Raw genomic sequence first — 27930 nt, 5'->3', positions numbered from 1 at the left:
TAAGGGAAAGCCTTGACACTTGACTATCATATTTCTAATTGAGGCTCCATTAACCACCTCCAGAGCCACTTTCTTGCCTTGTTGATTGAAGAATCATTGATAAAAGCTACACTGACTGTTCCCTGCATTCTGTACAGCACAGTACTGTGTAATGACAGACGAGCCTACTGAGAGGCATTTTTTCTACCGTAAACTACTGTATACATAATTTCTGCATTTATTATAAAATACACAATAAATATATATGCAGTTCTGGTCAGCTATTGTATTTATGGCTGCTACATGGCCTGTAGAATACGTTACATTTTAATTTACATTAAAACTAATTTATCTTTGTCTGCTTATGTGCAAATAAATACATTATAACTATATGTATTTATTGCCAACAAATGTATCAATGGCTGTTGCATGTGCTATGGAATTCACTTCAATAATTTATACGTTTAAAGACATTGTATCTATGCCTGCTAAATGTGCACTACAACTATACAAATACTGAAACTGCTGTATTTATCATTGCTACATGTGCTATAAAATACAGAATAATATGCACAGTTCATGTTAAATAATATGTGACTGTTCCATGGAATTTGTATCGTGGAATAGACTACATTTACAATATATGTAAAATAATGTATCTTTGGCTGCTACATGTGTTGTGGTATACGCTACAAATTTATTTTCATTTATTGGTAACTAAATGATCTCTAGCTGCTACATATACATTGAAAGACACTACAATATATATACAATTATTGTTAATTAATTCATCTGTGGCTGCTCTAGATGCCATGGAATACACTACAGCTATATATATATACTTATACTGATAACTAATAAATTGTTAGAATAGGTTCTATGAATATACTACAATTATATAAACTCTGACAAACAAATGTATCCATAAACACATAAACGCTTTGAAATAACACACTATTCTTTCACATTATTCTGTTCTGTTTATATTTTTCATTATTGTTTTGTTACTTTCTACTCTCTATCTACACATGTCTACGTTTTTATTTAATTCTATTATATCATCTAGCCATCTTACCTATAAATGTTATGCATGTAAGCCTGCCAATAATATATAAACTTTATCAGGAATGCATGTAGTACATAGCTAAAATGGCTTTAATTGTAGGTGTTCTAGGTGTCATCCCTGGCTGTACAGTGACTCCAGTATTCTTCTATAAACCCAGGAGAGTGGGTAGTGTGTAACATTTGCTGATAATCTATTTATTGTGTGTAATGAAGCAACAGAGCCGAGTGTGCAGAGCCACTGACTGGATTCATTATCATTATTAAATGATATTAAATAGATACAAATCCTTGGTCCCATTGTATTTGCATTCGATGTGTCTCCAATTGATTTCTGTGCCTGCGTTCTCTACAACGCTTTTGGACTAATATAAATCGATTGAGAATACATTAGAAGGTATCTGCTGGAGCGGGTTAGTTCATGAAATACATGGCGGATAAAGAGTAATTATTAAGATTACTGCCTTCTTCCTACTGAAGGGAAATCAGATTGCATCGATCTTTTTTTTTTCTTTTTTTTGACTTGCTAGGGAAGAAGAATAAAGAATAAATGAGAATACACACCATTGTTAATTGAAGATCATGTATGAGGTCATTTATCAAAAGGGGTTCGCTAGTTATTGTGAACACAGAAGAAGAAGGGGGTGCAGAGATATCAAAGAATAGACTGATTGAAGTAAAAGGGGGGATTTAAGTCCATCTAACTGTTGCTGGAGCTCAGAGGCCCCAGTCAGGCTTTGATAACTGCTGACACCTTCTACTTACTTTCTGGCAGGCATCTATGAGTGTAAAGAGAAGAGGGACGACGTGAAATCCGAGGATGAGGATGGCCAAACGAAGCTGAAACAGAGGAGAAGCAGAACGAATTTTACATTGGAGCAGTTAAATGAACTTGAAAGACTGTTTGATGAGACTCACTACCCTGATGCTTTCATGAGGGAAGAACTGAGCCAAAGGCTGGGACTTTCTGAGGCCAGGGTGCAGGTAAGTGTTAGAGCTTCTTATCAGAAAAAAGAGGGGAGTAATGAACATGTTAGTAAGGATAACTGTATAACTGTAATCTAAAAAGTCATTTACTTATGGTATTATTAATAATATTATTATTGATATTTTTAAAAACAATTATTAATAAAATAATCAATGATAAATATTGTTAAATATAAGAATATGAATAAACAAAAAAATAAATATGATTAGTAAATTATTAATTATTATTATTTGACTTATTAATATTAATCAGTATTATGCATATTGATAATTATATTATTATAAATACAAACAATAAAATCAAAAATAATCAAACTGATTATAGGAGCTGTCCGCCTATGTTCCATATAATTCTCCATACATGTAGTGCAGGCACATTTTGGCAGCACATGCACAGCTAACCCTATTAGTTTTCAGCCCAATTTTCTAGCTTATGTCGTTGCCACCACCGAATAAAATAGGGCTCTTTAAAGGTTATTTGGCTGCTTTGGGGCTGGATTATCATGAGCCGGGGGGTAAGGGTGCCCCAGCTGACCTACTTGACAGGCATATGGATTTATGACATCCAAGTCTGCCCCATCTGCTCTCTCGCTGCTTTGAAAGTGCTGGAAACACAATCCTGAAAATTATTATTTAGTCAGTAAAACGTATTTACGAGCTTTTAGCTGAGCGTTCAACGTTTATGACAGGACGCATTGAATTAAATCTCTATTAGACATAAGTTTTCCTGTCCGAGGAGCAATCGATAAAGATAAAATAAGTCAGGGCTTAGAAATTATTTCGTTTAAAACCGAAGTGCAAACTCAAGCATTAAAGCTGCATGCAGAAATAGAAGTTACAAGTATGGATAGTACAATAGGAATGGTGATAAATCCTGTGCATTCCCTTGTCTGATTATCTATTCCGACTGTGATAGTAAATTTGGGTGAACATGGTGTGGTATGGTAAAAAATAAAATAAGAAAGCGAAATATCTACATTGGGGAACGTTTGTGGGGTTTATGTGTTATTTCATGTTTGAAATTTTTATTATTGTATAAAACCTTTTTATTTGCGGGATTTCAATCTCATATAGTCATCATAAAGTGCCTATTGCTGCTTCTACTGTTGCCTTACATATTGATCATAAAGTCCCTATTGCTGCTTATATTGTTGCCTTACATAGTGATCATAAAGTCCCTATCGCTGCTTATATTGTTGCCTTACATAGTGATCATAAAGTCCTATTACTGCTTATATTGTTGTCTTACATAGTGACCATACAGTCCTATTTTGCTTATATTGCTTCCTAACAAAGTGTATTTATATACAGTCCCCAATATCACCTTTATTGCTGCTTTACAAAGTGTGCACACAGTGCCTATTGTTGCCTTTAATATTGCAATTAGTGATTGTATAGTTGTTGTACATAGTGATCACAGGGTATACATTGCTGCGTACAGGTCTGCCTTACACAGTGACTACATAAAAGGCTCATTGCATTGCTGCTTTACGCAGTGATCATTCAGTCCCTATTTGTACACAATGACCCCCCAGTCCCAAGTACTATCTTCCTATATTATCGCATTACACAGTCACCAGTACTTGCTGCCTATATTACTGCCTTACACAGTGACCACACAATCTCTATCACTTGTTGCTTATGCTGACACTTTTTCCTTTCCTATTCTTCAGCATGTTTTTCTTCTTTTCCTAATGCTTGATAACAAAATAGTTCTAAATGTGTTTTGTACATAACATTCCCATACTAGACACTTCCTGCCCTATGTAAAGCTTGGGATTCCAGGGTCCCAGCACAGTTCCTGCATGTGTGTGATTGATCTGAACCCAAGAATAAAGACAAAACTTGGCGTCATTATATAGCTACAAGGGATATCAACTTATGTATGATTCCAGTTGTACCGTTGTAGATCTGTAATATCTCCATGAGCTTTGATGTCCTATTTCCATAAACACCAATGACCAGTATTTGTGAACTGCCTCTTTGTAATCCTTTATTAGAGAGCAGAACTCTAACAGGATGTTCAAAGCTGCTGAGAAATCAGAGACCTTCTCAGCCAAAATATTTCTATATTGATTCACACGGGGGTGGCAAAATAAGGAAATAAGAAAGGCTTTGAAAATTGCTTGATATATTCAAGAAACGAAACAAATTGTTTTTTGTATAATAGGAATTATTACAAATAAAAGGGAGGGGTGCTTAGATAAGGGAGCATTATAATACTTGCTGGCTTGCAGTGATAGCCATTCTATCAGCACACTCTGCCCTTGTTGTTAGAAGATACAGTTTCAATTTAGAGTGGAAATTTGCTGTAAATAAATTGATGCTCCTATGTCTTGCTGGTCCTTATTAACCTTTTATTTTTAGCGTGTCCTGGAACCCCATACCACCCAGCTGTCAGGGTTATAATTGAAAGTTATGAGACCATGGTGAGGAGCAGGCAGTAATTCAATTACAAGGAATATCTCTTGGTTTATGGTGCACAGCTAAATTAAATGTCATTATTCACTGTCTCTAATGGAAATCAAAAGGAAATCAGATTAGAGTATTTGTGAAAGGAATCATTGAGTGATGCTTAATGAAGAAATAACTGTCTAAAACAGTATGCTAAGCTTTACTTAGAGTATTCCTGTCTAATTGGAACTGGTTGCAAATCGCCGCACACTGATTCATTATTGCTTAATCTACTGGCTAATTTATCACTTTTATTTATCATAAGCTGTTTTTTTCTCCTTCGTTTGATATCTCCCATGGAGAAAATCTCTTTATTTCTGCAGCCTCCCTATTTGCAGAGGTCCCCAGCTAATGCGCCAGGAGCTATCCAAGGCGCAGCCAGGAGGTGACACCAGCCTAAATCACATTACACACTGATTGCACATATGCACTTCTCTTTGTTCACTACAACTCCATCCACAATACTAATCCTACACAGCTTTTCAGGACCAGCAGCCTTCAAAAATATTCTTTTATAGCAAGCAAAAATGTAGTTGGGGGCTACAGAAGCAGAATCTTATGTCGGAAGAACCCTTTGTTAAATCAGACTAAAATGAAACATTTATTGTATCATTTCTATTAACTTGAAAATGACAAATGTATTTTCTTCTCTATGGTTAAGGCTAAAAATCCCAAAGTTAATTGTAGACTGTTAGAAAAATGCTTTTGCGGCAAATTTCTAACTTGAGATTGTCCTTTGTAATAAATGACAGCTGGCAATAATTATGTCATCTACACTGAGATCCCAGCACCCTGACAAGTAAAGGGAATGTGCAGGACATCTAGGCACATCCACACAGCATAGTATGACATTACACTGAATAGTACTGAGCACCCTGATAAATGCCTTGCCAGTCACTTCTCACTAATTACTGCCTTGTAAATGACCGTCATTAAGGCAATTGGATAAAGCTTGGAGGGAAATGCAATGCAGAAAGTGCAGCTAGTAATAATTAAACAGGCAGTCATTTGACAGGCAATTGCACAGTCCATGTTTACTTAACTACACATTCTAATGGCTGGAGGAACTTCTTAAAGTATACTGAGAAAGTGGAGTTACACCTTTCCTGCCCAGCCAATGACCCCCACCTTCCTAATTGATGGAACAAGAGGTTGCAGGCTATTATTACTGATCTAAGACATTCTATCTGCTGCAGATGGGAGGTGTATGGAGAAAAAAATTATAAAAAGAAAATATTGCCATCTTTTATCTGAAAGGGGTGGATAAATGTTTTAAAGTTGGCAGGCAATAGGGACAGTTCAATCAACTTTGTGCATTGTATTGGATATCAAACTCATAGAAGTGAAGTGTGGTATTGTACACTATTGGAGATCGTTGGATCCCTAGGTAGTTGCTGAACGTTTCTGACTCTGGGGATGAATAGAAAAGGGAGGTTTTACTGCAGATCAGAGATTTCCAGTGTACACTGCTAACACATAGGCAGGATAGAGATGGATCAGAAGGAGGGTTCCCTTTTATCCAGCTTTTATAGAAAATTTAGACTGGTGATACATTCACACTAAATATATCTAAATACTTTATATTTGCTATATATATATATATATATATATATATATATATATATATATATATTACTGTACACCTAGTCTTTAAAATACTATATTCCTATACTTATTTATATACTTTTCAGTTTCCAGACATGATATTCTTCTATGTACTGTCAGGGTTTACCTGATTATATAGGATGAAATGTTAGGCTGATAAGTTTTGGTAAATTTAAGGGAGATTTGTATAAAGCGTGTGTTCTCATTTAATAGGGCAATATCAGGGTAATGTAGTGCAGATTTCCACTCTTCATTTTCACATTCCATAATAACTTTTAGTGTAAACTGACAGCCATTTCCAACTGATCAGCAGTTTTGATGCATTTCTTAAAATCTCTGTAACTATAAACTGCATATAAATTGCATGGCATTGTTTTTCTCCTTTTGGATTTAAATCTGGGTGCTACAGAGCTTTAAATAATAATTCAAATAATATTCTGCAATAATTTGCTACCAAAATGAATTTTGTATCACATTGTAACAATAATTCTGGCAAATTTAGTAAATTTGCAACTTGATTGATAGTGTATCTTCTTACTATGTAATATGTTCTTATTACTAAGCATGGGTTACTAAATTATTGAAATGTTTTTAGGAAGGAGACAGCACACAACAGGACATTTGTTGAATTAAAAATTGTGCCGGGAAAACATAGCCTTTTACTGTATCATTTATAACATTTTTTTCAAATAATAAATATTATGCATGTAATATATATTACCTGGCAGTTTAATATGTACGTACAATGATACTTACTTATTTATTAATAAGTAAGTAAGTATCATTGTACGTAAGTATGCTTTTTCTTTTCAAAATAAGGTAGTTTACTATACTTTGGCTAAGTATAAAACACACAACCCCAACAACCAATCAGGGTTAAGTATAGTCAGATCACATAAAGTATCCTACGGGAATATTAACATTAGGTTTACAAATCACAGTCACTTTACTATTACACAGATACAGGGATATTATCTTTCTCTACATTGTTTATGAGCAATTTAAAAATACATTTGCTACATGTGAAACAATATCACATTGTTGAAAAAACACTCAATTGCTTTCACTTTTAAACTAATGTTGTCAGTGTTCATTGATTTCTAATACAAAATTAGTAGATTGCACTTAGGTAAATGTAAGGATTCGAATTAGAAATATGCCTGAGAGCACAGGGGATTGTTCTGGGTTTGGAGCCTGCAAATAATAACTCCAAATACTTGCAATACTAAATGAAAATGGTTGCTGACATATACCATGGAGAGTTATTACTTTATCTAACTAGTGAACCTCTGCATGTCTGAGCTCCCCTCCTGGTTACAGATTCCCTTAAAATGTTATTTGGTGGTTTGAATGTGGATTCTTTAGAGTATGACTTTGCAGTAGTATGTATACAAGCGCATAGTTTTCTAAAGGTGATGGAAGAGGTAACACAGGCTTCCTTACATACTTACGTTTTTATTATCTCTCTAAATGTAAAGCAAACATTTGATGCACTTTTATTGAGCACATATTTTGAGTTAGAATTTCATTCTAAATGTTGGATGTGAATTTTACATTTTACAGGTTTGCCTATCCATATTTTCATTATTTAATATTATATAGATATTTCTAGATTAGCCTCTAGAGGGAGTTCTGCATTTTAATGACAATCATTGTCTCACTACATAGCAATTGTTGAGATGATATAGGGAGTCAAAATAGCGAGCTATTAGGGCCACATATGAAGTTAATAATTTTTAACTATCAGCAGGCCTTATCGATTTATTAAAGGAGTAAAGAAAGTTTAATTAGTGTCATAAATGTCATAAATATGGAGAATCAGTATTCCCTTCAATTATCCAATCTTATAAGTAAAATTCCTATTTTTAGTGCTTTCTTTTGCACAAGATTGAATGTTAAAAGTGAACAAAGGTTTATACTGAGCTAAGTCTTTGCAGGTAGTGAGTGTGTATGTAGTGACTGTGTATGTAATTAATAAATACAGCAGCCCCTATGTATTATATATAAACAGATATGATTATTATTAAAGAGGATTTATATAGTGCCAACATATTACGCAGCGCTGTGATCTGTACGTTTGGGCAGGGTTTTTAGGATTTTCAACAAGCGGACGACTTTCACGTGTATATATTATCATTTTTAAAAAGTCTGCACCTTTCCCTAAATGAATGGGCGGAAGTGATGCAGATCCTTTCATTCATCTCCTGCAGTAGATGAAGGATTCTCTTTATAGCATATTTTTCAGGATTTATTTTTTTAAAAGAAATGCTCAACCAAAAGTTTCTTAACATAAACACAATAGTAATAACATAGGCCAAAATTGTAATATATTTTGTATAGGAATGGGAATGGCTAGGAATCCTGTTAGTTTTTTGGGTTTTTTTATTGTGAAAATTTTTCTTTACTTCCTGTTTTCTAGACACATCAGGAAATGAGATGAAGTTACTCTTCTCTCCTTCTGGACAGTTGTTTACAAAAACTAAAAATTAGAATTTTCCCTCCTTTTTATTCTTAGTAAATAGAAAAAAAATCTACCTAACTGAGATATAGGAACAATAAAACCATGAGTGGGTTACACTTGAAATGCAGTATATCTTTCCTTGAAGACGTATGCACATTAGTGGTTCAGCAGCTGTTCACAATTGCGGAGAAGTGCAATTGGCACATAGATCATGTTTTTTTGTGACAAATGTTGCTGACTGTTCACATACCACCAAAATACATAACCTATGTCAGTTGTCACATGGTAAGTGGTAAGTATTTTCTCTGGAAGACAAGGTTTGACAAAGTTTACATTTGTGCTTAAACGTCTTTAATGTATTCATAAGGATTATGAACATTTTTCTCTAGTATTCTGCCCCAGCAGCATAATAAATGTTCTGTATATTTCCAGATTTACTCTAGCTCCCAGGAACATATATATTTTTATCCATAAAACTGTCAATGTCCACAATCATATTCAAATATAATCTCAGTCAGTGTCAGTATAACCATTTTGTATATGTACTGTATTTCCATGGTACAGGTACAAAAGTATGTCAAGAGCTTCAGATTCCAGGCAGCTTTTTAGAATTTTAAGGAGAACAGAGCCAAAATATATATATACAGTCTAAGTGCTCAGCACCTGCCGAAGGCGTCACTCTTCCATCTGTCCAGTGTACAGATTTAGTAGGAATTCACTGTTCTAAGCACAAGTATGTGAAATGGCCAGTTATTCCAACCCTGTGCAATACAGGTGTGCATTTGCTTCATAATATTCTGCATCAGAGTTCTATATATTATTTTTTAAATTTGATTAGGAGAGGAAGGTCAGATAGAAAATATGTTTGTTTTTTTAAAGTATCTTTTTTATTAAAAATTTTATATACACCAACAATAACATAACATTCTAATATACCATAGACCAAAGAAAACAAAAAACACAGTATTATATTAGAATAATCAGTACAATACAAAATACTCATAACCACATTGAATATATACATCTTGGAATATAACATAGTGCATAAAACACAAAATACACAAAACATAGCAAGGGGGGACTAAAACTGATTGCCCAAATCTTATATATTAATCGTAAAATCAACATCCATTGCCTATGACATTTATACATAACCCTTTTACTAGTTAAAGATCATTGCATAATACGACAGACCATGTAAATTACTGCCAGTAGAATATTTAAATCATAAGTCTGTTTTTTCATTGGCAACAAATACTTGTTCTATAAACTTATGTCATACCTGAAAATAACGGATTACTTGTTTATCGTCTGCCCCATTCCTTTTTTAATACAGTTTTTAACGCCCTAATCACCCCTTGTAGGGAAGGCACTAATGGGTTGATCCATTCTGCTAAGATAGCCCTTCTGGCTTCCAACCTTTTTGCTTTATGCGTGTATCAGTGGGGGTTGTTGGCTCCCAGCACCCAAACAGACACAGAATAGGGTTTAAATGGAGCACTTAATTTGTGGTTTGGTTTATAATTTGTAACACCTCATTTCAAAATCTTTCCATATATGGACAGCTCCAAAAATAATACATTAGTGATGCATGTATCGCTCCACATTTTGGACACAATGTCCTTGACCTCTAAAATATGTTTAAAGGTACAAATATCCTTTTAATTGCTAATAAAATTGAGTGATATAAATTAAACTGATTTTTTAAAATCAATTTAGTAAACTAAATAGGTATATGTGCAGAAGTATGGGATAATAATAAAAACTGTTTGTAGTAAAACATACACATTAGAGGCTTGGTGCTTTTAAGGAACTTTTCATTCAAAAAACAAACAAATGCATGGTTAGCGTGTCTCTGCCATTAAGGACATAATCATCCTGTTCTGCAAATACACCAAAGATTAAATTTACTTTAATAATTGAATTGCTCAAAGCGGAATTACTGTCTGGCATAACATACTAAAAAAACTGTTTCCCAACTCATTACTGCTCATATAATTATCTAACACACCTAAGTTCCAAAGTTATGTCATCTGTAAAAAAAAACACAATTTTCCCCTATTTTATAGTATAATGGTCCCGGAAGCAGCCATATTGTCTGGTTAGGTCATATCCTGTTAAAAGGGAGAGTTGTATATGTTAGAAAAAACACATTACAGTCGTTTAACTTGTCACCTAAGTCTTCCTACTTTGTTTACACAGCATTTAGAGGTTTATCTTCTTCTCGGTACAATAAAGAAACACTCTCCTCACAGCTAGGTTCTATGTCTGGCTCAGCCTCAAGATTTTATACCTAAAGTTAAAAAATGGTGTGGAAAATCATCAGAAACATATTGAGGGGACATTTTGAGTATAGTTTTCTGTTACAATTGTTCCTAAAATGAGCTTGCGTGGGGTGAAATACAGAGGCTGCCATTGCTATATTTCTAGTTTTCCAGGCCCGCCTGACTGCCATACTTGGTTGATTTATTAAAGGTATAATGACACTTTGCAAAGTATAAATGCATATTTTCTCAGCACAGATTTCCTTCATTTAATGTGTGAATATTAGGTGAAAGTCCAACATTTCACCAGACATTGCTTTTAAGGCTTGTTAGCCTGTTTGTAAGAGCATTGGTCAGCTACACCCCTCATTGTATATATCTTCCCAGAAACTTATATTACTGTGGACTAGAAGAGATTTGTCTGACTTGATCAGTTCTATTACTGAGGGCACTGCGTCTAGCTCTGGTGTCTGCTGGAATACATAATCATATTTAGAGATCCTGCCCAACTGCTGTAACAGGGACATGGTAGTACAAATCAAAAAGAACGCTATTAAATGTCTGACTTTATATCAATTTCTTTAAATAAGGCTGTCCATTCTATAGTTCATGATCTTATATAGTAGGCCAAGTTAGATTGTCAACCTAAAAGAAGGAGGAATTTGTGTGGGGCATAAAACAGGGAAAGCATGGGGTATAGTACACAAAGTATACTAAGATGTGTGCTCTGCTAAGGAGAAACTCCTTTCTTTGCTGGTGAGTGCTGTGACCAGATATTATTATATATTTATATAGCACTATCATATTTTCCAGCATATATTTGCTCCTAGTCATGTCACTAACTTTCCCATTGAGGAGCAATGCCCCTAACAATGTCCAAAGCCAATTACCCTACTATTATGTTTTGGTATGTACATGGAGAATATACAAATCCAAATCAAACGCGGAAAGCTAGTGGTGCAAAACTATCCACATAGTTCCCATATTCAAATCTATTCCCCACTAAATTGGTGTGTTTGGTGTGAATGATTTTAGCAATTGACAACAGCAAGTGTTTTTCTGGCCACAGATCTTGAATACTAATACTAATACACTAAAACCTGCATAATAATAATCCTAATAAAACTAGATACTAATAACTTCTATACAGCATGGAAATAACTATACAGGAAAAGACTTTGAGAATTATTCATATGATAACTTAGGAGATATACTCTTGATATTTAAATTGAATTGACACTTTTCCCTGTAGTAATACACTGTATGAGTGTGTTCAGGTATTGTCATATATACCATCTGGCAGTGACAACATGACTTTCATATTCTGCTCCTTTGTTACCAATACCTAATTTGATCCTGGACATTGCAACTTTATTTTGTTTATAGTAGTGTCTCTGATCATTCGTGACCATAAACAGGTCAACATGTCAGAATAAACAGTGAAATAAAGAGTGTGTTTCATCTAACTTGTTACTAAGGTGCGGTTTTGCCAAGAAATAAGAAAATATGACATATTAACCATTACGGTCTGACTCTTAAAACACTAATCTGTAGCAATACAGACACAAAAACTCCATAATCTTTGGAAATAGATAGAGCAATAGTTAGCAAACAAATGCTAGGGCATAACACAAACATTTCATTTGCCACAGTCTGTAAAAATTGTCCTGGCTGATGTTTGCAATCTTTAATTGATAACCGGTCAGTATCTTGACAAACACTGACATTTTGGAACAGGACAGTTTTACTTTTGTAAGTCATTGTTTTTGGAGATATACACAACTTCTAAGGTTTGAAGGCCTGCAACTAATTTATGAATAATTGATAGTGAAAAAAATTCTGATGGATAAAGAATACTAATTCATTCCATGTTTTGTAGGTATGGTTTCAGAACAGAAGAGCAAAATGCAGAAAACAAGAAAACCAAATGCATAAAGGTGGGTACGGTGAGTAACATGATCAAATTTTCCCCTTTTCTAGATACATACACACACACACACAACCATTCCTTTCTGAGCATTAACTTAAAAGCAGCCTTATGCCATTTTTCTATTGATTAAAGGAACATTTTTATCAAATTGTAACATTTAGCAGTCCTTGGCAATTGATGGACCTTTTGGACCATTGATTAACCTTTAAATATGAAATATACAGAAATCTAGAAGAAAAGACAAAAACCTTGGCTTCACTGGACACTGGGGCTGATTTACAAACATCTGAGTAAAGTGAAGTGAATATTAAATAAAGCAGGAATACAAAATCTAGAAATTAATTTTAGTAGAGTCAGAGAACTTATACCATAAAGACACACATCTGCAGATGCACACAAAATGGCCATATATTCTAAAACTTGCATTGGGGACTGAACCTCTTTTTCTTCAAACTGGCATGAGGTTTTTTATGATAAAAATTGAAATGGCACAATATAAAACTGTATTCTCACACAGTATATTGGAAATTGTTGCAGATATATGGGTGCAAGCACAATTTGCCAAGCCTAAATATAAGCTGGCAGCACTACTATACTTTTTTTATAAGAGTAATTTATATATTATATCACACACAAATACAGTCATTTGCACAAGCAAATAAATTGGCAGATTTAAGATACGTACACACTTCCAATTATTATCGTTGGAAAACGAACGATAGCACCGATCCTGCACATAGAGATAACGACACGATCGTTCGTAGATATTGTACACACAATAGATACGATCGTTTGAGCGATAGAGGAGCTATGTGCACGACAGGAAAGTGAACGAACGTTCGTTCATTACGCATGCTCAGAACATGGACGATCAACGAACGACCGTACACACGAACGATGTTCAACGATCCACAGGTCCGGTCGTTCATTTCCAACGAGTTTCCTCGTTCGTCGGCGTCATTGGTTACTTTTTTACGAACGATTTTTTGCCCAATCGATCGTTCGTCGTTCGATTGGAACGATAAAAATTGGAAGTGTGTACGCACCTTTACTCTTTAGCCTTGGCTTACTGATTACTTATTCCCAGGAGATTGACTTTTTGGCTCAGAAAAGGGATTCCACCTACTAGTCCAATACAATTGTAATCGGTACTGACCTATATTTCTTTTTCAGGTGTGATTCTGGGAACAGCAAGTCATTTAGAAACATGTAGGGTTGCGCCATATGTCAACATGGGAGCATTAAGGATGCCTTTCCAACAGGTAGCGCATTTATTATTTGCATTTACTGGTAAAAATAAGTTGGTTAGAATATAAAGCTCAGTAGTTTTAAATCATAAACTTTACCATGTATAAACTTTACTTTTATACCTAACATTTATTTTTCTTTTTTTTCTACAACTATTTTGGAAACAATTATTATCATTGTCCTCATGTAAGGTAATTACAGCCTAACACAGTTTAACATTGGTAACATTACTAGACAGGAGGTCAGCACAGTTGTTCAAACAGAAGAATGTAAATGTGATCTGTCTCTGCATTACACTGAAATTGTTTTCAGACATTGTTCCAGAGATGGTTTTATGGTTACCTTTACTGCCATGCTTTGGCATGTTAATGTTGGTTAATTTTAGAAAGCTCACTAAGAAAATAATTTGATTTGATGGCATTTCATATCAAGGTAAAAATATTGAACATTTAAAGGACAAATGCCCTCCTTTGTTTGGTAAATACATTTTAAACACTTTAGCCACCCTCCCATCTTTTCTAACTTTAGGTGCTAGTGTGCATTATTTTTATTTTTAATCATGTCTAAGTTATGCTCCTTTTTTCCGGGACAGATTTTTTTTTTCAAAGACAAATTAGGTTTTAGTTTGGTTGTAGATATAGATACAAATATTTTTTTTCCTATGCTTTCATTAGGAAGAATTGTGACAGTGAAAGCATTCCGACCAAATAGGATAATATATTGATGTGATGTTTAGGTAACAGTGACATTTTTTTTTTTTTTTACATTTAGAAACACTTTTTTTCCCAGAAATAAATTGTGACACAAACAAAAACATTTGGTTTTGACATTGTGCTCGCTGATATTAGACACTGACACAGTAATACAAAATGTGACCCATGGTTGCTCGTGTTTTTCTTTTAAATCTTTGGCTCAGTGGGAAAGTAATATCTTTGTTATTTACCTATTTTTTATAGTTATTTATTTTATGTATTTAATATTTTTTACACTTGGAATCAGATCTGGGGTGGCTTCCCCAATGCACCTCTGATGTAAAAAAAAAATCACAATCCGTTAAATCTCTGTTAAAGCAGTGATCTAATGATGTAAGGGTAGACAAGGCAAACTTGATAGACTCTGCCCTATTTAAAGATGGCTGTGTGAACTCTGACCCCAAAGTGCATCATGGAATATTCTCTTTATATGCATACAATTAAAAGAAGCACTGTGTTGCAATGTGCTACTCCAGAGAATTAATTTAAAAATAAATTATAAAATAATAAATGGTTTGCCATTTTAAAATCAATTATATAGTACTAATCTATCATATAAATGTCTTTATAAATATATTTATCCCTTAATACCAATTTTAGTACATCAATGTTTTATTAGAAAGAGTAGAATGTAGAACATCATCACAAAAATGTATGCAAGTTTACTGTGTATTGTTGAAATGACACAACAGTACATCCATATACAGGGGGATAAGCATCTGTTATAAAAATGAAACATAAGAAATTGGTAGCTACTATTGGAATTTTTCCTTTCCTGTGTGAGTGTGTTGAAAAACACATACATGATTCATCTAAATAAAATGCATGAGCCTTGAAATGCATGAGCGTATTTGGACCCTTTGAAAATGCAGCAGACTATGGGTAATTAGCTTTACTTTTGGTCAGTGGCTGCATCACCTCCTCCAACATTGTTGCCATTGTAATTTTATATTTAAAATATATTTACATCTGACTTGTTATTACACTTTTCAAGATGTTCCATATGAGTGTTAATTTGTTCCTACAGTTTGAGAACAATTTGATATTGTGCACTTTTTCTAGCAAGACTGCAGTCCAAGTTTTATTAGTTTTCCGGTGTGAATTGTCAAGTTTTTTGATGATGTGGGGAAAAAGCATTTAAAGCAGTCTAGGTGTAAGTGCTACTGTGTGGTAACCAAGTGCTTCCTAAAAAAAAATGGCTCATATTTATTAATGAACTTTTCAGAAAAACAAAAATGGCAAATACCGTACATGTTTAGCTTATGAAAGCTGTTTTTGACTTTCTGTAAAACAGATAAGTACTGTCGCTCATTTTCACAATACAGTGGGGACTTTATAAGATGGTTGGCCACCTAAAGTTGTATTGACTAACTGATGTTTGTAGGGAGAAAGTGGCAAACTTCGAGCATACATGTGGTTGCTGGACAGATGTCCAAAACAAACGTTTTCAGTCAAAATCATTTTTTGTTGGCCATTTCAGCTAGATTTTTATGGTAGAAAATGAAGACAAACATCAGTACCTTATAACAAATTTACACTGTGCCACACAGAACCTTAGAACGAGCTGAAAACATATTTCATTTTCTCTGGTGGTGATGATAGGCAGTCTTCTAATGGCCTGAATATATTAGTGATATTGGTGGGTTAGAGCAAAGTTATGTTTCATTCATTTTTTAACTTCTTCTTATGCTATGGTTTTTCCATTAGTTCACTACAAATGTGTAGTTTATTCCTATATTAGTTGGTGAAATCTAACTTCAGACGAATACTTTAGTAGAAGCTATATGTGACATATGATTCATGAAACTTCTAAGCAGCAGTAAGGCAAAATAATTTTCCACTGTTGCACTTTTCCAATTGAAAAGCAATTTTGTTTCTGATTTTAAATTGGAAGGGCATAGAAATAGAAGGCATATAGTTATTGGGACTGACTTTTTCTTTTTTTTTACACATGAGCTTTATTCACATAAAACATCTATAATTATTTTTCCTACTTCTGTACAGCTCTACTTTTATAAATATCAAAAAGTAGCAAGATGTGTAGAGTCCTATTTTTTAAGTTCATGTGTTCTGTACCAAGCAATTGGGCTGATTTTCTTAAAAAGCGAAGATAGTTCACTCAAAAAAAGTGTAAATTTAAATTTTATTGACTTTTTTTTCACATGACTGGTAATTAAATACATATTCATACATTGAATTATTGTAATTCCTTATATACATTTGTCTCAACATCACTTGTGTGTGTGTGATGTTTTGCACCGTTTCCCATGACTCATTGACTTTGAGCACAATGATCAAGCTCCTTTTTTGCCTAATAATTACTTAAATACTTGTCTACTACTTGAGTTTAGATAGGAAGTGCGTTGGTTGGTTTCCTGCTCCTTATATATGACATTTAGAATAAATTGAATCAAATGGCCTATTTACCACTATTGTGTTTGCATGTATTCCAATACAATTTTACCTAATTGATTCCATTTTAAAGCTGGATGCTTGTTTGTGGTGGATGTTTATATTAGATGTTGAAACCAATTCATACCAATCAGCTGTTAAAAACTACAATTGTATGCACTTTGTGAAGGCTGCAAAGGTTCTATGTATTATGTGAAAAATGTGTGCAGAGAATGGCATGATGCATGCTAATGAGCGCTGAGTTTACCATAACTATCATGGTTTAGTTGAGGTTTACCATGATTAAGGTATGGCATATGAATAGTAAAAAACATTTTGCTCAATGACTCTATAGATGTGTTGACAAAAGAGAGCATTGACACAAAACACCAATGCTCGTATAGATTATCAAAATGTGTTGCAGTAATACATGCATTGTTTCAATGGGCATGTGTGAATGGGCCCTCAATCTGACATTGATACAGATTTGTATTTTAACTAATCCAGCAAGCAGGGTAACTAATATACAACAGTGCAAATGATTAGAAAGTCATGTGATTAGAAAAATTATTGAAAGCCTGTTAGAGTATCTTTTATTCCTGCCTCAAGTATTTTGTATTTCCCATTACCGTCCTGATCACCAGGCCAAAGAGAGAGGATAAAGATCCCTAGCTAGGGTACAAAGAGTCATTTTGCACTCTTTCTGAAAAAAGAAAGAAATATTTTGGCTTTAGGTAAATAACATATACAATTGTATATTTTCACAACATCACTGTAAAGAGAAGGTTAAAACCCACAGAGGTTGGGTCCAATCAGGGACCGAGCACTGTCTATTGGTAGGAAAGGTTGCACATTCCTTCATTACCTAGATAGTCTGATTACCAAAGGTGACAAACTAAAAAAAACACATTATTGTATCTTATTTCTTAAAGTACCCATTTTTGTAAATATATGACCAATATACTTTTTATAATATGATTTCCAATCCTGAATTTTAGGTATTTATTTTCTAACTGGTGAATATTTCTTGTTTGCCATTTTGTCTACAAAACATGTGAACACCCTTATAGTAGGTTGGGATTTTCACATATTTTTGTTATTTCTTAGGATCAGTCGGTAAAGGATATTCGCAGTATTTACTAATGCCTCTCCACCTTTACACACGTGTTGATTTAAAAAATCTGACTGCCTTAAAGGAGTTTTTCATTTTTATTTGTACATTTCAAAAGACTTCCATTTGTCAGATGTTGAGGGATGGCAGGGGTTATTTTGCATCATCTGTTCTCTGTGTTGAAAATAGCAATCTCAAGGCTGCTAGAACACTCAAAGCTGTCTGGCCTTTTTCAGTGCAAACCAGTTATAGCCTGAGAAACTAAGTGAAAGGCTAGGGCTCCTTTATTTTAAAAAAGGTCTATGTGTGCACTAGAAATGGAAATCCCATTAGATGGATAATATAGTGTATTTTATAATTAATACATATTTTGGAGTCAATTTATGAAAGCAGTAAATTGAAATATACACTTTTAGTAAATTTCCCCTTTATTTGACAAATATAGGAAAGCAGATTTTATTTTGACTGTTTGTCTTGTAGAGATCAAAATTCTTTCTCATTGCTACAGAGTCGTTACATATATAAAAGAAATCCATCAATTCTGTAATTTTCAGGTTGCTTCAGTTGGCAATATACTAATCGTGTAAACTCAGCCCCAGTTTTATATATGTATATTTCCATTCTTTAAAATAATCTTTTTTTTTTTTTTGCACAGTCTAGTACAGTTTGTTCACATAGCAAAGGAAGGAATTTTTCACTTAGCTTGGTGAATGTAGAGAAGCTGTTTTAACTTTAATCTTTCAAGCTTGCAAGCAAAACTCCTGTTTGCTATTTTATGTTTCTAACATGCAATTAGATATTCTCTGCAAAGCTATTTTTTTTTATGTTGCAAAGTGAATATGTTTTATCTGTTTAGGGGCCATATTGGGGATTATTTTTTTAGTATTATTAAAAAAACGGTAAAGCAATCTGTAGGTAGTTTCATCAAATGTTGGAGCACAAAAACTGAAGTTATCTGATTTCTTAGAAATTCAGTTTCACAGCATATATAGTAAACATAAGGATTTCCTGTTCTGCATGTAAGATGCGGTCCATGTGCTTTCTTAGTGCTAATTCATATCCTTGCATTTTAAAATTTGCATTCAGCTGTCTTCTGCTCCATGAAATAGTCATAAAAGCAGGATATATTAGTAAAAAATCCACAACTGTACAAATGACTCATTCATGTTTTATATATGCTTCCAATTATATTTATAAATTACCTCTCAAACTCTATACACAGCATATTTATAGAATAAAATGAGTTTACTATGTACAGTAAACACATTTTCACTTAGCTGTGGGAGACATATTCCTATTTATATAGATAGTCATAATATGCTGTTTTAGGCGGGTTGTATAGAAGTATACAAGGCAATATTCATTTTTTAGAAAAATGACAGCAGGCATATTGTGTTCAAGGTTATGTTCACAATGTTATTTCAATTACTTTTTCATATTTTTACAAATCACCAAAAAACTAATAGCCAGTTATTATTTTACAATCAAACTTCCTCACTATAGCAGTTTCATATACTTAGTACATATTTCTAATTTAGTTACTTTTTGTAGGAATGTACTGTAACATTTCTTACTGCTTATACACTTTATTACCCTAATACAATGACAAAATATATTTTTATCCTAAAATAAAACATCCCCAAAAATAGAGTATTAATATTTATTTTTCATTCTCTACTGACATCAGGTGTGCTGAAACCCTTATTCTATAAATATAACTTGTTTATGTTTTAAACTATTTTTAGGTTGCTTAATATTACTTTGTAGGTTAATATATACAGGAATTATAAATACACAAATGTCTCTATTCTTACATATTAACAAATTAATTCATGGACCTATATTAAATATATTTACAGTAATATTTAATCATGTTTCATCAAAATGTAGGGGTAAAATGGGAGATAATTGGCATATCTATCAATATCAAAATTAACATAAAAAATTCCCCTTTCCTCATCTTTTTTTCTGCTCAAACAATAAACTGGAATGAATTTAGCAAGTTCATTCTGATGATTTTAGTTATCCCCTTTGGGAAGTTTTTGCTAGTTCCATAAATGCTTTTTCCTAATTTTCACTAGGAAACATATGAATGGTGTGGTTAACTCCTTGTCATCACTAAAATATTGCTCTGCTTTCTCTTATTTTTAATGATTAGCTTATTTATGTCTACTATTTCTCTGTAAAATTGAGAGGCCTTTAAATATAAACTGGGCCACAGTTCACAGGTGTAAAATATGACAATGTTATGTTTAAAAGTAATATGTCATTTAAAAAAAGTAAAGAAAAAATGAAGTAAAGTTTGGATCTGTCAGGGCTTCAATGTTGCTACCATGTACAATTCATTCAGAGTGCAGCTGCATTGAATACATTACTGCAGTGTAATGCTGGGAAGTCTGACTTCATTTATCTGTTATAAAGATGGTTTCTTTAAAAATATTAGAGATTTAAATAAAATTTGCATCAAATTAGAAACCTACCTACCACTGATTATTACTCAGCAATGACAGTATGAGCTTTAAATATGTTTTTGCAAAACCTAATCTATGGTATTATCCAGATTCACGTTAAGGGCTTGATTTAATTATTTCATAAACATAATTGCCAAATCAATAAACAATACAATATAAACAGCTATTTCTGATTTACTAAGCTTTGATACAATTACTTTAACAGTGTTCTAATGAAGTATTTTTTTCTAGACAAAGTCTTAATCTCAGGAATTAGTAATTTAGCTATCTTAGTTATTTTAGATCTTAGTTACATTTATTGATAACTTAATAAAGCAAGTTTACCTAATTTAACATTTTTTTGTATGTGATATTTGTTATCATTCTCTCTCTCTCTCTCTCTTTTATATATATATATATGAAAGTAAACATTTATTTAACTTTTATCTAAATTAATCAGAGCATAAAATAATGATGGTATGGACATTAATACTGATAATGTCACACTCTTCAAGTGCACATGCAGATTTACCAAGATGAGATCTCAGCCCACAATACAGTCAATGCACATTTAGAAACCCAACCTGTGTATTATTGGCTTTCAATTGTCCTGGCTACTAGTGGCAGGAGAGGGCAGAAGACATTATAATAAATACAAATGTATTGGGTATTTAACAGTTTCTCAGTATCCCAGTGCTTATATTGATAATTCCAAATCATTTAAACAATATATTTATTACTGAAAATGGAAAACAACAAAGTTATGCACTACATTACATAAAAAGAGTAGCAGGAAAGTGAAAATACAGATAATACCTTATATTGGCTAAGTGAATATATATCTACAGAAAATGCACTTTAATTGTATTTATTTTTAAAAAAAAAATACATTTTCCAGCTGTATTTGATATTCTAGATGTGATTATAAACTATTTTTAAAAAAAGTTTTTTTTTCGTTTTGCTGGAAGGTACTTAGAATAAATAATTTTCACATGTATTTATTCAGTTTAATTCATCCTAGAAGCTGAGTACGACTGTACATGTGAGCTTTCATGGGGGTGCTGAGCAAGTAGACGTGTGTTTGTGAACACTGCACTCTGACAATGTAAGCTGACTTTACCAATTGAGGCCCTAACTCTGTTTGATACAAAAACCTCAATATGGATAACAAACAATATAAATGAAAAATAATAATTAAGTGCAGTATGATGTTTTATTGCCAGGCATTTAGACAACAAATAATTTCCCCCATATATTTTTATTTTAAGCCAACCAATATTTTGACCTAGTATGTTTATTAAATAGTAGTCATTCAATTTTTAATTTAGGCTCAGTTTATTATTTTATGGTATTAGTATAGACATAAAGCATGGTGAATAATTATAATTCAAAAGAAAACAAAACGTTTCATGTTAATTAAAATAAATGTATATTTTATATAGCCTAATCATCACAAGTGTAAACTAAAAGCCATATATATTATTAAATAAACATTTTTATTTGTTTTGTCCAAACTATACTGTAGTATGATTACTACATGTGGTAGGTTTAAATACCTGGCTATGATTTATACACATTGCTACATTGTACAACATCTTTATTAATGTTTCTTCCGAATAAAGCCTAACATATTACACCATATACTACTCTCCACCTTGGTTGTTTTACATGCTTGGAATGATTTACTAAAGTATTAATAATTGCTATTCTGCTAGAGAACCTACTTTCCCTTTGAGCAATCAATTATGTGTAAGGATGTAAGAAAATAGAAATTAAACTGGATGTTTGCAGCAAAAGCAGATTTATTTTGCCGAGTAAAAACCCTCCTTTAGTATATCAGCTGCGCAGGGAATATGGTAAATCGATAACTGATTAGCTGTAGAACAGTTGCAAAAAGTTGTATAATAAAAACAATTTATTGCTATATTTTCCTTTTATCCCTGATTGAAAATATTAAAAGCATAGAAAGTTCTTTACTGTCTGTGAATACTACTGTGCATGTCAGTCATATTTCTGGTTTGTAGGCTGTGAAAAGTTTGTACACCACATTCATAAGGAGAAAACATTTACATTTTAGGCTTCTCTGATTTTTTATTTAAAATAAGAGATTACAACGCTTTACACTGCTATTCAAGATTCACACTTTTTTATATTTTAATAATAATAATAATAATAATTATTAAAAGAATCATTACACAGTTTGTAGCAAAGAATTCAGTAGATTTTGCAGACATTTACCATTAACGGGGCTTTTTTGTTTAGTCTTTGGCACATTACTTTGCTGGCATACTGATGCCTTCTAATGTATTTTAAGATGCTATTAATGTTCCAACAGAAATATAAACCAGTTGTGTTTAATGAAAAGTTATGAAGTTAGAAATTTCAGAAAGCAATAAAGGAAGCAAACAAATTCACCAGCAATATAAAAATTTGTGGGCATGTATAGACCTATTCTTCTACATCCGTAAAAAACATTTTGTGGTTTGGAATTATAATACTATTAAATTAAAGTATATTCATTGGTATTGTGCTTCTCTAAATAATGTAGTTTAAAATTAACCTAATATATATACTTATTTTGTGAATCTTTATTTACATAAAAATGTAACAACATGCTTAATATTTGATTAATATTACTACAGTCTCAGTGCTGCTGATGTAATTTTTTCAACAAGCGATTTGTATCAACTAATAAACAGGAAAGGGGTACATTTAACTCTCTAAATTCTTTCCTTCAGAAAAAGTCTATCCAATTGAATCCAATTTTAAAAATGTCAGGGTTTTCATATGTGATTTGCATTTTGGGAACACAATAGTAAAAATAAAAATGGTAAAAGATTTGGTATAACATTTTTTGTGATGATGGCATGACTTACATTGGAAATATACATTGATTTTAAGATAATAAAGCCAAATTAAAGCCTATACCTCAAAGTTGGGAATGATTTACTAAAGTAAGTGGAGAATTTCTAGGACAATTGTATGCATATAAATTTTAGTTATTTGATTAAGGATCAGGCAAATTCATATCCATTTTTGATACCTAATAATGTGTGGATGGATTTCATATGTTTGGATATTTGAAGTACACGTTACACTATTTTTGAAGATTCTCAATTTATGTAGCCTTGTTTGCTTACGTTATTAATTAGGGGAGTGATATGTGTGTTATGCAAGCAGAATACATCCTGACATTATTACATACCTGTCTGAAGGAAATACAGGAGCTGCCATTGCTGGTTTGTTTTTTTAAGGTGCAGGCTCCTGAGCTGTTATTCTGATCCTTTACTGCCCTGGAATAGGCATTAGTCTAATGAAGCCCTGAACTTTTATTCTTCATTCTTGGTTTGTGATGTAGTGATGTCTAGACCACGATGACAGCTTGGAGCTTGTGCCCTTAAAAAAAGTCAGTAATGTCATTCAGTAAACTCCCATAAGTTTATCTGGTTAAAGGGAATCTTTAACAACAAAAGAGAAAAAAGAGGGCTTTTACGATCAGCAATACACTAAATAGATAATAAACCATGTTTTTCTATATTTAGCAATGTCTGTATTAACACTACAGATATGAAAAAGGCTTCTCACTTTTTAGATATACAGATTCTAAAATGTGGTCTGATACTCATAATCATAAATGAGGAAGCCTTCTTCCATTAACAACACATCCACAGTATTCAACATGGGTCCTCTTCATTAAGATGAATATTTCCATTCCCCAAGCATGTAAACATAGTGGTAATGCTCCATCAGCAAATGCATTCCTTCTTTCCCCAAAAAACTGCACTGTGGTTGATATGCAAATTTTCTAAAGCTTTCATTTCCATATTTAAATACTCACTATAGGCAATAATATATGGTGAGTGCATGGATATTTTAGCTTAGCCTGGCCTCATTTCCTCTATGGGAAGAAGCAAAATGGTAGCATGTACCAGCAACCAAGAATTTGTTCAATGATTTTACAAAGAGTTGTCAATTAGATAATTAGTTTATATTGGACTGCAGTATTTGTGAAGATTGGCAGAGAAATGCCAAGACCATGGTGTTTATTGTTCATTGTTTATGAGAATGCTGCTGTCACTGACCTGCAGTTGCATTCACATACTGTAAATGCCCAAGATTCTTGTTCTTACAAGTGTACCTAAACTCATAATTTTCACTTTACATAAAAGGGTAGGCAACCCTTTTATGTAAGGTAAAAATTCAGTTTGCTTTTTTTTAAGTGCAACAGCCTTTTTTTTAAAAAAAAACGTGTGCAGCACCACTCCCTAATTGTCGATCGCCTAAGCAATAGAGAATGAATGGGAGTGCAGAGCCTCCCTGGATACCTACGTCACACATCACCAGAGGCTTTTGGGTGCTCCTTCTGCACATGCCCGAGAAAGAGCCTTTTCGTCAAAAGTTTTTTTCCCATCTATGTCACTAGATCCTGCACCTGGGTTGGGTGACGTAGGAAGATGAACCCAGAAGAAGAGGAGAAGATGGTGGCGCCCAGAGTGCCGCCCGAAGACGAATGCTTGGACAACGCGGGACACAATGGAAGAGACCTCTGGACCAATCTACTGTTCTGCGGGATCGGAGGTAAGTGTATTTTTTTTGTTTGGGTTACTTTTGAGTTTAGTTCCTCTTTAAGTTGTCGTTGGACAGCTGTCATCTCGGGACATCATTCAAGAACCTTGTTCATTGGCTCCAGATTATTGATATAAAAAGACATATTTAGTTCCCATCAGTCAATATGTAAAATGGGTATTATTTAGTAGTGTTGCTGTTTGGATTCAAAAAGTAAAATTCAGTATTTTGGTCAACAGTTTGGTTCTAAATTCTGTGGTACAGATACTTAGATTTTTGAAGTTTTAATGTGCCAAAACTGCTCTTTTATTCTGCTGCTGAATTTAGTGTTTTTTTTTTTGTATTTGCAAGTTGTTTATATCTTATTGTTGGTAGAATCTGTGTAACTTAGAGATCTTCAATCACTATTGAGTTTTTTTGTCCTTGGGGGTCACAATATGCAGATTTGTAGTTACACAGTTTGTATAACTCTAAAAAGGGAATAATATCATCTGTGTCACTGACTCTTGTCACAGCTACTTTGTGTGATTATTTTAAAATAAAAGACCCCAAAGTCCCCACCACTCTACACATTCCCCCCTTTCCTTAAATTTCATAATGTTCCTCAGATTTTGTTGGTCTTCTTATGCCATTGTAGTGCATCTCCTGGAATTTCATTCCAGAAACCAAAACAAACCAGCCAGTCTCCCTAAAGTCTCTGTCTCTCGAACGTTAAGCCACATAAACATTTTTCCAAGGACAAGTGAAATGTCTGTGCTTGCGTTGCTTGGTTTACTGCTGAAGCCATTTTGAATTAATAATAACTTTGAAAAAAAATAGGAAAGAAATATCAAATCTACAATCCCATTTCCCATGCTACTTTCTGATAAACATTGAGACACCATAAAATCACTTCTTAAGTTTTTATGAGCCATACCGGATTCATACATTTGTAACATTTTCCCAATCACAGTAGGAGCTAATATCCTTTTCCAGATTTACATAATCAATGAGTTAGATAAGACTTCCCAAGGTTCAGCGCATCATATTCAGCATTATGCTTTAAAATGAGTTCCCTTTGTTTTTAGTGTATGTATGTGTGTAGTGGGAAGGTCATTTACCTAAGTGGGTCAGTGTTAGGGAATAAAGTGAATCTGCATTTACCTTAATCAGACAAATTATGATCGAGAAAAAATCTTGCATACCTTATATTTATCTTGTACGTGTTTGGGGAACAATAATTAACCTTTAGTAATTAGGCCCTGTATTTGTAATTGCTATACAAAGATATTATTGGACAAAATATGGTCATCATTACTGTCCTTGAGTGTGTACAAGACATCTGAAAGTTAAATTCTAGTTGGATTTCCCATATAAACAAAACTTTTGGACCCAATACAATGCTGATTGTATATAAACCTGTAAAAAAACTGGCAAATTCATATTAGATCCTAGGTTTATCACTTAAGTAGATTCTTCCTTATCAATAATACTGCATGTGCATGTATATTGTATATTTTAAAACATCTTACTTTTGAAAACTACAAAGCAGATAGTAATGCCTTTAACTATCACATTAGTAATAAATGTTTTAATTATTTACTTGTGAAATTAGCATAATTTATTTTTTTGTAGTAAATATCTAGTAGTTATTAAACACCAGATATAATATCATTCTTTTTTCTATATAGCTTTTATGTTTTTTTTTTTGCTTATACTCTAGTAATTTAAAAAACATATATTTTTTTATCATATGATACATTTTGTCAAAGGTTTATGACTAGTCTTAGGTTTAGGCTAAGGGTAATTTTATGTGTTAAAAATACATAGTAAAAAATAACTATGACAAAAAGAGCACACTCCTGTAGAACAAGAAAAAAAAATTCATTGATATGTACTGCAAAACCTAGGGATTAAAATGCTTGCCATCTGCACTAAACAAAATTGTTTTCCTAGTCAGTTGGACCTGTTTCTTAAAATATGTTAGGTTTGGTTCACAAATTTCATAAATAAAATATTCATTCTTAATTGTTATTCAGTTTTGTAATTTATAAAAACAATTTAGGATTCTTGACACAATGCATTTATCAAATTCTGTTAAAGCTGGACATTTGCTGGACAAGCTGGAGGGTTGTTTTCAAATAAAAAATTAAGCATATGAGATATTTTTGTAATACTGAACACCATAACATCATAGCTGGCTTGTTGTAGTCGTGCTGTTAAGGTGTCTTGACATAGCACTTCAGGGACTTGTACTGCTGAAATGAGATTTAAAAGTAGAAGTTGATTAAATCAACAAAAATTTTCAATGGTTAATCATATGTTATGAATTATGTATTAAATACAGAGGCCTAATTTTGTAAATGCACACAAGTGCAACTGAACATTTTAAAAGTTGAGAGTCACTTGAGTATAATATTTTTCTTAACTTGATGTGCTCCTTCACACAAAATCAAAATTATGAAATCATCTCCATGTATTTTTAGAAGTGGTATGCTTAACTGGTAATTGCTAGCGCATGATTCTAGGCATTAGACATGTAAGAACATGTAGTCAACTAATCTATATGCAAATTATACAAATATGTCTGATTCTTTGTTGTTTGGTTTGTAAGAAAACGCTGCATTAACATGCTGAATCTATGGCCATGGTCAACTAAATGACTCCCAAAGGATGAAACAGCTGTCTGTT

The 27930-nt window shown here is 33.0% G+C and overlaps 1 protein-coding gene across 2 annotated transcripts in view; it reads left to right on the top strand.

Annotated features, from left to right (window-relative positions):
* The window catches only part of LOC140331527 (short stature homeobox protein), a 33092-nt gene that overhangs the window by 2086 nt on the left and 3076 nt on the right, over positions 1 to 27930 (top strand). The window contains exons 2-4 of one of the 2 annotated variants that reach the window (XM_072412611.1): positions 1817 to 2025; positions 12692 to 12749; positions 13916 to 14004. In XM_072412611.1, the coding sequence (XP_072268712.1) occupies positions 1817 to 2025; positions 12692 to 12749; positions 13916 to 14004 (356 nt within the window). Of the gene's footprint in view, positions 1 to 1816; positions 2026 to 12691; positions 12759 to 13915; positions 14005 to 27930 lie in introns of both variants that reach the window. The other variant, XM_072412602.1, reaches the window with a different exon arrangement.

This window comes from Pyxicephalus adspersus, chromosome 1, assembly GCF_032062135.1.
Source record: "Pyxicephalus adspersus chromosome 1, UCB_Pads_2.0, whole genome shotgun sequence".
Classification (NCBI taxonomy): Eukaryota; Metazoa; Chordata; class Amphibia; order Anura; family Pyxicephalidae; genus Pyxicephalus; species Pyxicephalus adspersus.
Note: the sequence above shows the minus strand (reverse complement) of the source record. Positions and strands in the feature narration are given on the sequence as shown.